This window comes from Canis aureus, chromosome 16, assembly GCF_053574225.1.
Source record: "Canis aureus isolate CA01 chromosome 16, VMU_Caureus_v.1.0, whole genome shotgun sequence".
Classification (NCBI taxonomy): domain Eukaryota; kingdom Metazoa; phylum Chordata; class Mammalia; order Carnivora; family Canidae; genus Canis; species Canis aureus.
This window is the reverse complement of record NC_135626.1, coordinates 17,511,289-17,524,284: the sequence shown is the minus strand read 5'-3', so window position 1 is coordinate 17,524,284 and position 12,996 is coordinate 17,511,289. Positions and strand designations below refer to the sequence as shown.

The window sequence follows — 12,996 nt, the reverse complement described above, 5'->3', positions numbered from 1 at the left end:
GGAGAGAATGTCTAAATTTCATTGTTTCATTCCTAGCTAACTTTTGTTAAAGTTAAAGTTAAAGGAAGAATTTTGTTAACCAAGGACAGTATTTAAGTGTAGTGCTACAAAGCATAATTAAACCCAGAGTTTCTCTTTCTAGTTGGACAATTCTTGACCCTTCACAGAATAAAGTATTATGACTATGATCTAGTGCCTCAGTTGGTATGAAATATGGAAAAGTCTATTTGATGTTGTAGTATTACAAGGGGTGGTGAATAATAACTAGTTCCTTGACAAGTGTTTTACTTTGGTAATATGTACATATGTTGCATACTGAAGCAACTAATCAATATCTGGCAGTATTTACATTAAGGTAAAATAATTTCAAGTGTAGGTTCTGCCTTAGTGGAGTAAATAAATATATTCTCACTTACAGACCCAATATACTTTCTAGAATTATATCTCATCTTATCAAATTGTGCTAAAACCTGAGTTCATAGAATAACCTGTGATTAACAAAAATTAAAGCCAAAACTGTCTCTGGGCTCAATTATTTTATCTCAGAAATATTTATGTAGGGCAGCCCGGGTGGCTCAGTGGTTTAGCGCTGCCTTCGGCCCAGGGCGTGATCCTGGAGACCAGGGATCGAGTTCCACATCTGGCTCCCTGCATGGAGCCTGCTTCTCCCTCTGCCTGTGTCCCTGCCTCTGTGTGTGTGTGTGTGTGTGTCTCATGAATAAATAAATAAAACCTTTAAAAAATATATTTATGTAGCTTATCACTCCCAAGGAAGTTGTCCTCTCCCTTGCCCCATAACTTTTGTTTGACCTTTAAAAGATGAGTTAACCTGACTGACTTTCAGGTTTTTGCTTATGGTATTAAAGCATAAACCATTACTAAGTGTGTTTCTACCTAGTTTCAGGTAAAAAGGAAAATTAACTATAAATAACAATATTAGTCAGTTACTAATGCCCTGCTTTTGTGGGATCTGTTATACAGTATGTAGTTAGAGTTAAGATTATTATTAAAAGAAATTGAAGCAAAGTGTCTCAGATATTGTCTGGCTACTAAATGCATGAGAAGAAATTTAATTTTCTGTCATCAATATACATGGTAAAGCTAATTTTAATATTTACTTAGGTCACTAAATTTCTAACAAAATAATAACTATTGCTTTAAGTCCTGTGATAAGTGAGATTATTGATATTTTAATTTTTTTAATTAGACATTTGTTTAAAAAATGCGTAGAATCTAGTGGTGTGACCCAATAGCTAAGTGCAAAAGTAACTGCAACCTTATGATCTGACCTTTTTGTTTTTCTTCTCCTGTTTTCCTGGTAGCATTTGTTTTAATGTAAGCCTAAGGTATACCAAATGCCATATATTAAAAATTACATGCATCTATTTTTTTCTTCCTAGTCTAAAGAACTCCAAATAAAAAAGCAGTTTCAGGACACCTGCAAAATTCAAACCAGACAGTATAAAGCATTAAGAAATCACCTATTGGAGACGACACCAAAGAGTGAGCACAAGGCTGTTCTGAAACGACTCAAGGAGGAGCAGACCCGGAAGTTAGCCATCTTGGCTGAGCAGTATGACCACAGCATTAATGAAATGCTCTCCACACAAGCTGTGAGTTTGTTTTATTTAGGCAAAATAAATTTAGTTAGTGCTCCTTTCCCTTCTACAGCAATGAAATCCCAGCAATTAAAATGCTAATTAGAAATGATAGTTCTGGGCAGCCTGGGTGGCTCAGTGATTTAGCGCTGCCTTCAGCCCAGGGCCTGATCCTGGGGACCTGGGATTGAGTCCCACGTCAGGCTCCCTGCATGGGACCTGCTTCTCCCTCTGCCTGTGTCTCTGCCTCTCTCTCTCTCTCTCTCTCTCTCTGTCTCTCATAAATAAATAAATAAAATCTTAAAAAAAAGAAATGCTAGTTCTCCTGCAGCTTGGAAATAGTGGTGATGGTCCATAGTCTTCCTGTTCTGAGCATTGCTTAGAAGCATGCATGTGGATATAGAATTCTCATTGATACATTTAGACCTGAAGTTTTAAACAGGCTCTCTGCCAGTGCTCCTCAGGTGTTTAACACTTACCCCAATAACATGTCAAGATTGGAGCAGCAGCCTTGTTAGGTAGTAGAAAAAAGTAGTACTGTATTTAGAATTCAGATGGTCACATTTAATTATAAATATGAAATATTTTTAAAGGGACGCCTGAGTGGCTCAGCGGTTGAGCGTCTACCTTGGACTCAGGGCGTGATCCCAGATTCCTTGGATGAAGTCCCACATCGGGCTCCTTGCATGGAGCCTGCTTGCTTCTCCCTCTGCCAGTGGCGGTCTCTCTTTATGTGTCTCTCATGACTGAATAAATAAAATCTTTAAATAAAAAACATGAAATACTTTTAAAGATTTATTTATTTATTTTAGGGAGAGAGTGCAGGTGGTAGGTGGGTGGAGAAAGGCAGAGAGAGGGGAAAAAAGAAGACTCCCTACTGAGTGTGGAGTCACACTTATGGCTGGATCCCATGACCCTGATACCATGACCAGAGCCAAAACCAGGAGTTGAGCATTTAATCAACTGAGCCACCCAAGGACCCCAAAATATTTTCTATATAAGTTTTGTAAACATTTTCTTAAAGAGCCAGATAGTAAATATTTTAGAGTTTGTAGGGCAGGAGGCAAAATTGAAGATACCATGTGGGTACTTATATAGCCATTTAAAAGATTATTTCAAATGTAAAAACCATTCTTGAGGTGCCTGGGTGGCACAGTTGTTTAAGCCTCCAACTCTTGATTTTGGCTGAGGTCGTGGTCTTGGGGTCATGAGATTGAGCCCCCTGTCGGGCTCTGAGCTCAATGAGGAGTCTGCTTTGGATTCTCTCTCCCTCTCCCTCTGCACCTCCCTCTCGTGCTCTCTCCCTCTTTCTTTAGGACAAATAAATTAAAAAAATTTTTTTTTATTTTATTATATTTTTTTAAGATTTTATTTATTTATTCATGAGAGACAGAGAGAGAGAGGCAGGCAGACACATAGGCAGAGGGAGAAGCAGGCTCCATGCAGGGAGCCCAATGCGGAACTCGATCCGGGGACTGTGGGATCACGCCCTGAGCCAAAGGCAGATGCTCAACCACTGAGCCACCCAGGTGTCCCAATAATTTTTTTTTTAAGATTTTATTTACTTATTTGAGAGAGAGAGCACAGGCAGGGAAGGAATCGAGGGAGAGAGAGAAGCAGACTCCTCACTGAGCAGGGAGCCTGATGTGGGGCTAGATCCTGGGACTTCAGGATCATGACCCTAACCAAAGGCAAAATGTTAACCAGCTGAGCCACCCAGGCTCCCCAAATAAATAAATCTTAAAAAAAAAAAAAAAAAAAAAACAACCGTTCTTAACTAGTAGAGTGTATAAAAAAGTAAAAACAAAAAAACCCAGGCAACTGCCCAGATTCGGCCAGCAGGCTGTTTGCTGGTCCCTATGCTATAGTTATTTCTATTGGAGAGAAAGTATTCAGAGTCTTATATCATCTGATCATATTCTAGATTTTTTCTTAAGAAAAATGTGGTTTTTAAGGCATCCTCCAGAGAGCTCATGATAGTTTTATCTTCCTAATGCCATCAGTGATTACTAGGCCTTCCTTTTCAGAGATGTTTACTCCGAGGCATGAGAGAGAAAGAACAATTGTGTATCCTACAAAAGAGAATAGTCTGTCTTTTCTCACCTCCTGTTTTCCGTAAGGTAAGGGATAGATAACTCACAGGATATTTTCTTTCTCTCTTTCAGCTACGTTTGGATGAAGCACAGGAAGCAGAGTGCCAGGTTTTGAAGATGCAGCTGCAGCAGGAACTGGAGCTGTTGAATGCATATCAGAGCAAAATCAAGATGCAAGCCGAGGCACAACATGATCGAGAGCTTCGAGAACTTGAACAGAGGGTCTCTCTCCGCAGGGCACTCTTAGAACAAAAGGTATAAGTAATACGAGGAAGGTAATTGTGCTAGTGTTTGCTTTCAGCAGAAGCATTCTATAAATATTTTTTCATATTGATAGGTGGCATTAGATTGTTTTCACAATACTGTGCTTCCTTAATTCTAGTTTTGGTAGTGTTTTTCTTTTTCTTTAAAATTATTGATTCAAAAAAAAATTATTGATTCAGTAATGAACCTTATAATTATTGAGTACTAAACATCAAGGGGAAATATAAGTAGTAATTGCTAGAGGAAGGAATATGGAATTATATGAATTGGGAGAGAGTAGCTCTAGCATTGTGATTCTCACTTATTTTATGTACCTCACTCTAGGGAGATTGGAGAAAAACTTGGATAGTAAAGAAAAAGAATGTTAGTAATTGCCTTATTTATATTTACTTATTCTTTGTCAGATATATTAAAGAATCGAACTAGAATCCCCAAATTCATTTCATCCTTTAAGATAGTAAAATTGTGTGTGTGAGTATGAGTGTGTTTGGGGGGAAAGAATGATGGGCAGATTTTTAAGACATTAAAGAGGACACTATTTGTTGTTAGAAGCATAGTTGATCCTTGAACAATGTGGGGGTTAGGGGCTGTGACAACCTGTCCGGTTGAAATTTGCATTAACTTTTCTTCCTGTATAAAAGTGACCAGAAGCCTTACAAATAACATAGTCAATTAACACATATTTTGTATGTTATATGTATTACATACTGTCTTCTTACAATATAGTAAGCTAGAGAAGAGAACATACATTTACAGTATTTTACTGTATTGGAAAAAAATCACATGTAAGGAGAAACATGTAGTTCAAACTCATGCTGTTCAAGGGTCAACTGTAGTAGAATATTCAGGATTCAAAGCTATGTTTAAGAATTCCTGAGCCAGGGATCCCTGGGTGGCACAGTGGTTTAGCACCTGCCTTTGGCCCGGGGCGCGGTCCTGGAGACCCGGGATCGAAACCCATGTCGGGCTCCCAGTGCATGGAGCCTGCTTCTCCCTCCGCCTGTGTCTCTGCCTCTCTCTCTCTCTCTCTCTCTCTCTGTGTGTGTGTGTGTGACTATCATAAATAAATAAAAATTAAAAAAAAAAAAAAAAGAATTCCTGAGCCAAAGAAAAAAGCAAACAAACAAAAAAAGAATTCCTGAGCCATGGGATCCCTGGGTGGCTCAGCAGTTTAGCGCCTGCCTTTGGCCTAGGGCATGATCCCGTCATGGAGCCTGCTTTTCCCTCCTCCTGTGTCTCTGCCTCTCTCTCTCTCTCTCTCTCTCTCATAAATAAATAAATAAATATTAAAAAAAAAAAAAAAAAGAAGAATTCCTGAGCCATAGTTCCCAATAGCTGGTATTGTCTTAGGTCCATTGTAAATGAATATTTGCCTAATAGTCTTGCCTAATGAAAGTTGTCATTGTTTCTGGATAAAAATACAGTGTCTTCTCATATTAAAAAAATTCACATAACTAAGATGTTACTATTTCCCAGGACAGCTGTCTTTTATTACTCTAGCTTCTTTGAGAGTTATTTGGCTCTAAAAATTATCTCCGTTACGTTTCTCATTCAAGGTGAGAAAGATACATAAATTTTTTTTTTAAATCTAGTTTTTCAGATTTTATAAATGTGATTCCAATTTGAACATTTAAAATTCAGTCCGAAGTTCTGTCTCTTATGCTTCAAAATTATCTAAAAGGATAATCTATAATATTTTAGAAATAATATCGGGAGAAATATTGGTACTATTAAAATGTATTTGTATTTTTAGCTCCATCTAGTGGTTCAGAATTTAAACAGTGCTAATTAGTATCTTAGGTACAGTCTTTTTTCAATATATGAACCAAAGTCTACATGTTCTACAAAGCCTGTTTAAAACTGATACCCACTGGAGAAGGTACAGTGGTACTCTCATACACTGTAAATGCATTTTGAAAAGCAATTTGGATGTATATATTGAGCTTTGAATTGTTAAGCATTTGAGACTTTTAGAATTTGGCCTAAGGAAATCCAAAATACAGGGAAAATTATGCATATAAATGGTCGTTATAACATTTTATAATGGTTTAAAATATCTAACCATTTTGGTTACTGGAGGGGAAGTGGGCAGGTCAGTGGGGGAAATGGGTTAAATGAGTGATGAGGATTAAGTGCACTTGTGATATATCCGGTGTTGTATATATATAAGTGATGAATCACTAAATTCTACACCTAAAACTAATATTACACTCTATGTTAACTAACTGGAATTTAAATAAAAGCTTGGGAAAAAAAATCACCTAACCATCTAAATAGAGATATAATTAAGTAATTATGGCTAAGCCAATGAAATCTTGCTCAGCCATTTAAATGATGGCTACAAAGACAGTATTAATATGGGGAAATGCTTATGATGTATTGAATGAAATCAAAAAGACAAATTACACTTATAGTGAATTGAAAGAATGTTAGTGGCTATTTAATACAGTAGATTTGTTCTTTTTTCTACTTTACTTTTTTAAATATTACTTTGGATAATGGAAAATACTAACGATTATTTAGTATTAAAAATAATTTAAAAAACAATAGGATGATAATCTGTAGTGCTTTGAGTTGCTGCTTGATTTTTAGGGCTAATGGTTACATTTCAAATGAAGGGCATGACTGTGAAGCAGTTTGAATCAGTTGGCAACTGCCAAATCCATGTACCTTCCCTATAAAAACTTTGAAAAGTTTTAACAGCTATTTTTCTGTACCTTGTATTTACTGGTTGTACAGAAAGGAAGCAGCCGTCTGAAAATACAGATGGAATCTGAGTGAACATTAGTTGTTTATAGATGAATAATAATTCTGTTTAAAAAAATTGTTTTCGGGGGCAGCCCAGGTGGCTCAGCGGTTTAGTGCCGCCTTCAGCCCAGGGTCTAATCCTGGAGATCCAGGATCGAGTCCCATATCAGGCTCCCTGCATGGAGCCTGCTTCTCCCTCTGCCTGTGTCTCTGCCTCTCTCTCTCTCCCTCTCTGTGTCTCTCATGAATAAATAAATAAAATCTTTAAAAAAAATAAAAATGAAAGAAAAATGTTAAATCCCATGTGAATTTTATACATGCATGAAAAGTGGTAGTATCTCCAAAGTATAAGTGGGCTTTTTTTTTAATTATTTCATTTAGTTTTCTCTCAATATTTTACAGCATCAATAACATAGTTGGTAGTTTTTAAGTAAGAATTGGCAATTAGAACACTTTTTAGGACCTTTCTTTGTGGAACTGAAAATATTCATACAAAAATACCGAATTTGATTTCAAAGGAAATTGGCTGGAAGATCCTCTCAAAAGTCTTAATTACAGTAACTCTTATCAACCCAGTGAAGCCACTTTTCTAATTTACAAAAACTAAGTCACAGGTTTTATGTTTGTTTATTTATAATTTTAATTTTTTAAAGTCACAGGTTTTAAAAGAAATAGGAATTAATGTAGCCCATCATAAATCTTAGTTTCATTTTTATATTATTGAAAAATGTTCTGAGTTTCTTAAATGACAATACTAATCAGCAAACAAAACTGAATGCATACTACATAAAAGGTTGATAAGCATTAGTGTTTAATATTTTTGTCACGAATTTCCTTCAGACAATATGCAAGACATTCAGATCAGTTATATACTCAGCACATTCCCATCATTAATTAGATCCCTTGAATTAAATGCTTTTAGTAAGTGGATTTTTTTAAGTTTTACATTAAAAATAGTTAAAAGATAAATTTGAAGTTCTTTGAATCCCTAGAGATACGTAAATTCTTTTTATATGGATTTATAGGATTTTATATGTAATTATTAAAAGTGAACATTTATTTTATTAAATACACAATCATTTTTCTTAAAACTTGATAAGTTTAAGGGGCACTTGGCTGGCTTAGTCATGAGAACATGTACCTCTTGATCACAGGGTTGTGAGTTTGAGCTCCATATTGGGTATTGAGATTACTTAAAAAATAAAAATCTTTACAGAAAAAAAAGCTTGACAAGTTTAGAAAAGCATAAATAGAAATTAAAATGTCTGTAGTCAGGGGAGCCCCGGTGGTGCAGCAGTTTAGCACCACCTGCAGCCCAGGGCCTGGTCCTGGAGACCTGGGATCGAGTCCTACATCAGGCTCCTGCATGGAGCCTGCTTCTCCCTCCTCCTGTGTCTCTGCCTCTCTCTTTCTCTCTATGTCTATCATAAATAAATAAATAAATAAATAAATAAATAAATAAATAAATAAATCTTTTTAAAAAAAATGTCTGTAGTCCCACCACTCAGAAATCACCACAGTTTGGGATCCCTGGTGGCGCAGCGGTTTGGCGCCTGCCTTTGGCTCAGGGCACGATCCTGGAGACTCAGGATCGAATCCCACGTCGGGCTCCCGATGCATGGAGCCTGCTTCTCCCTCTGCCTGTATCTCTGCCTCTCTCTCCCTCTCTCTGTGTGACTATCATAAATAAATAAAAATTAAAAAAAAAAAAAAAAGGAGCCTTGGGGACTCCTTTAAAAAAAAAAAAAAAAAAGAAATCACCACAGTTAGCAATTTTGATGTCTTTCCCTCAAAAGCACTCTTGTCTAATCTTAAGTTCTTCAGCCTTCACATAAAACGCTCACTCTAAAACTTTGTAACACTTTAGTACCTAGAAAATTCAATAATTTCTTTTTTTTTAAAGATTTTATTTATTCATGAGAGACAGAGGTGGGGGGCAGAGACACAGGCAGAGAAGGAGAACCAGGTTCCATACAGGGAGCTCAGTGTGGGACTCGATCCCAGATCCCATGAGCACACCCTGAACCAAAGGCAGACTCTCAACCACTGAGCCACCCAGGCACCCCCTTTCAATAATTTTCAAACTCTCCTTACTGGAATCTGTTCTGGCCAAAATACTTATCATTTTCCCATGTCTTTGCACATGTTCCCTTGGCTGAAAATATTTTTTCCTTCCCTTTCTCTTCCTGGTAAACTTGTATTCTTCCTTCACAATCCAGTCTCTGCCACCTCCTCTGGGAATACTTTATTTACACTTATCTTTCTCCTTTATAGAGTCAATCACTCCATCTCTTTTTATTTCTGCTATACCTTGTTAATCTGTTATTATGTCTTACCACATTCTATTAGGACTTTTTATTTGCATGTGTCTCCTCTGCGAAACTTCATATTTTTTTTAAAAAATTGGAACTTCTGAAAACTTGATACATAAAAACTAAACTCATTTGTTGAGTTCGATTTCTGCAGAGAGCAATAAGTATTGGTTTAAATCCTCAACAACCTTGATAACTGATTTAATGCTCCTTTTTAAATTATTTCTTATTTTTAAAAAACTTTTTATCATGGAAGTTTTTTTAAGATTTTATTTATTCATGAGAGACCCAGAGAGAGAGAGAGGTAGAGGGAGAAGAAGGCTCCCCATAGGGAGCCTCATGTGGGACTCAATCCCAGGACCCTGGAATCAGACCCAAGCCAAAGGAAGACACTCAACCACTGAGCCACCCAGGTGCCCCGATCATGGAAATTTTCAAACGTATACAGAAGTAGGAGGCATTAGTACAGTGCAACCCCCAAGTACTTAACCACCCAGCTTCAATAGTTACCAATATTTTGCTAAATTTTTCTTATCTATCCCCCTGCTCCACATATACAATTTTGTGGTAGAGGCAGGAGGTGAGGAAGAAATTTCAGCATACCACCATTTGATTCCAAAAATGTCTTAAGTTGGTTTATTTGGATTGGTTAAGTCCAGATATTACATTTTAGCTAATTATCTTTTAAGTTTTTTAGTCTATAACTGATCCCTGTCCACCTTTTTTTTTTTTTTTTTAATTGAGGATTGGATCATTTGTTCCGTAGGAATTCTCACTTACGGATTTGGCTTATTTCATCTTCATAGTGTCATTTAATGTAGTCCTCTCTTCTTTATTTCATATTTCCTGTAAACTGGTAATTAGGTCTAGAGGCGTGATTATATTTAGATTAAACTTTTTCTTTTCTTTAAAAAATTTTGCAGGGAATTGTCATAAGGGTTATAGTGTACTTCCTGTTGCATCACATCAAGAGATACATAATGTCTAACTATGCCACCTTTAAGTGATTTTTTTTTTTAAGATTTTATTTATTTATTCATGAGAGACACACACACACACAGAGAGGTAGAGACACAGGCAGAGGGAGAAACAGGCTCCATGCAGGGAGCCCGACATGGGACTCCATCCCAGATCGCCAGGATCAGGCCCTGGGCTGAAGGCGGCGCTAAACCGCTGAGCCACTGGGGCTGCCCTTTAAGTGATATTAATATTGATCAGGGTGTTCAGGTTTTGTCAGTATGATCATTCATAAAATCCTCCAACTTGTGGATGCCTGGGTGGCTCAGTGGCTCCTTGCAGGGAGCCTGCTTCTCCCTCTGCCTATGTCTCTGCCTCTCTCTTGTCTCTCATGAATAAATAAATAAAATCTTTTTTTAAAAAATCCCCAACTTTTTTCATAGTCTTGACTTTATGTATTTTTAATATTTAAAAAATTATATATACAATCAGCTGTATTTATTTGTAATACTTTCAGTTTTCCAGAACTGATTATCATGGCTATTCAACTATGAATTTTTAGCTATATAAAATCTCCTAACTTTTCAATGAAAACTTTTTAGTTTTTTTGTTTGCTTTCACTTAAAGTTTTGGTCTATCTGGAATGTAGTGTAGGATGGAATTCTATTCCCATTTCCTTCCAGATATTGGCCAAATGTGCTTGTGCTGTTTGTTTCTCCCATTAAACTAATTACGGCTTTTGTCTTGCTGCCTACAAAGAGGTGTCTGGGTGGCTCAGTCCATTGTCTCCCTTCGGTTCAGGTCATTATTTCAAAGTCCTGGGATTGAGCCCCACATCAGCCTCCCTGGTCAGCAGGGATTCTTCTCTGTCTCCCCCTGCCTGCCACTCCCCTACTAATTTTCTTTCTCTCTCAAATAAACAAGTCAAATCATAAATAAATGCAAGCCTACAAACTGAGATCTTCATTCTGTTTCACTAAGTATTTTGCACCAGTACCGTATTTATTTTAAGATTGATTTATTTCTGAGAGAGAGAAAGAGAGCAAGCACAAGCAGTAGGAGCAGAGGGAGAAAGAATCCCAAGCAGACTCTGCACTGAGTGCAGAGCCCAGTGTGGGACTGGATCTTATGACCCTAAGACCACAACCTGAGCCAAAGCCAAGAGTCAGATGCTCAACCGACTGAGCCACCCAGGTGTCCTTTATATTTATTTTATTAGAGTGACATTATGGGATATCTGATAAGGCTAGTTTCCCCCTACACCTTTTCTTTCTCATTTAACTTTAATGGATTAGTAGGTATTGATCATAATTGCCTTGATTTATTATTTCAATAGAAGTACTACCTTTGTTTTCTGTTTTTTTTAAGTAGGCTCCATGCCCAATATGGGGCTTGAACTCAAGACCCTGAGATCAGGAGTCATGTGATGAACCGACTGAGCCAGCCAGGTGCTTTTAAGAACTTGATTTTAGGGGTGTCAGGTTGGGTCAGTCAGTACAGCATGTGACTTTTTTTTTTTTTTTAAGATTTTATTTATTTATTCATGAGATACACAGAAAGAGAGAGAGAGAGGCAGAGACACAGTCAGAGGGAGAAGCAGGCTCCATGCAGGAAGCCTGATGTGGAACTCGATCCCGGGACTCCAGGATCACATCCTGGTCTGAAGGCAGGTGCTGAACCGCTGAGCCACCCAGGGATCCCCCTACAACATGTGACTCTTAATCTCAGGTTCACAAGTTCAAGCCCCATGTTGGACATGGAGCCTATTTTAAAAACAACAACAACAACAACAACTTGATTTTAAACTGAAACTAGGGATCCCTGGGTGGCGCAGCGGTTTGGTGCCTGCCTTTGGCCCAGGGCGCGATCCTGGAGACCCGGGATCGAATCCCACATCGGCCTCCCAGTGCTTAGAGCCTGCTTCTCCCTCTGCCTGTGTCTCTGCCTCTCTCTGTCTCTCCGTGTGACTATCATGAATAAATAAATTTAAAAAAATAAAAAAAAAAACTGAAACTAATGTAACCCCAACTATCTGCAAATGAAAAATAATATTTTTCATATTTATTTTTCATATTTATTTATTAAATAACAAACAAACATCTTTAATTTTTAAAAAGAACTTGATCTTAGGATGCCTGGGTGGCTCAGCAGTTTAGCGCCTGCCTTTGACCCGGGGTGTGATCCTGGAGTCCCAGGATCAAGTCCCATATCGGGCTTCCTGCATGGAGCCTGCTTCTCCCTCTGCCTGTGTCTCTGCCTCTCTGCCTCTCTCTCTCTCTGTCTCTCAATAAATAAACAAACAAACAAACAAACAGATTAATTAAAAGAACTTACACATTTTTAAAAAGATTTTATTTATTTGAGAGAGCGAGTGAGCACAAGTGGAGGCGAGGGGCAGAGGGAGATGGAGAGGGAGATGCAGACATCCTGCTGATCAGGGAGCCCACTGTGGGGCTGGATCCTGTGATCATGACCTGAGCTGAAGGGAGATGTTTAACCAACTGAGGTACCCCTGATCTTACACGTTTTAAAAATATAAATTATGTACAATTTCTACAGTACATCTCTTTAAATTTTTTCATACAATTTTTTAGTTTTTATTTATTTTTAAGTAAAAATAAAATACATTGGAGAAAAATAAAACATAAGGCTGGAACTCATGACCCTGAAATCAAGAGTCACACACTCTTCAGAGGCACCTGATGGCTCAGTCAGTTAAGTGTTGGATGTCGGACTCTTTATTTCAGCTCAGGTCATGATCTCAGAGTTGTGCGATTGAGCCCTGTGCTGGGTGTAGAGTCTGCTTAAGATTCTGTCTGTGTGCCTCTCTCTTTCTCTCTCTCTCTTTCTCTCTCTCTCTCTCTCTCCCTCCCTCCCTCCCCGTCACCCCCCCCCCCTCCTTCTCCCTCTGTCTCATCTTAAAAATAAAAACAACAACTGGGACACCTGGTGGCTCAGTGGTTGAGAGTCTGCCTTCAGCCCAGGGTGTGATCCTGGTGTCCCGGGATCAAGTCCAGCATTGAG

General features: G+C 37.9%; 1 protein-coding gene across 2 annotated transcripts in view; it reads left to right on the top strand.

Annotated features, from left to right (window-relative positions):
- Positions 1 to 12,996, top strand: part of TAOK1 (TAO kinase 1) — a 158,824-nt gene that overhangs the window by 136,376 nt on the left and 9,452 nt on the right. For both annotated transcript variants that reach the window (XM_077851919.1, XM_077851918.1), the window contains exons 18-19: positions 1,401 to 1,613; positions 3,764 to 3,946. In XM_077851919.1, the coding sequence (XP_077708045.1) occupies positions 1,401 to 1,613; positions 3,764 to 3,946 (396 nt within the window). The remainder of the gene's footprint in view (positions 1 to 1,400; positions 1,614 to 3,763; positions 3,947 to 12,996) is intronic.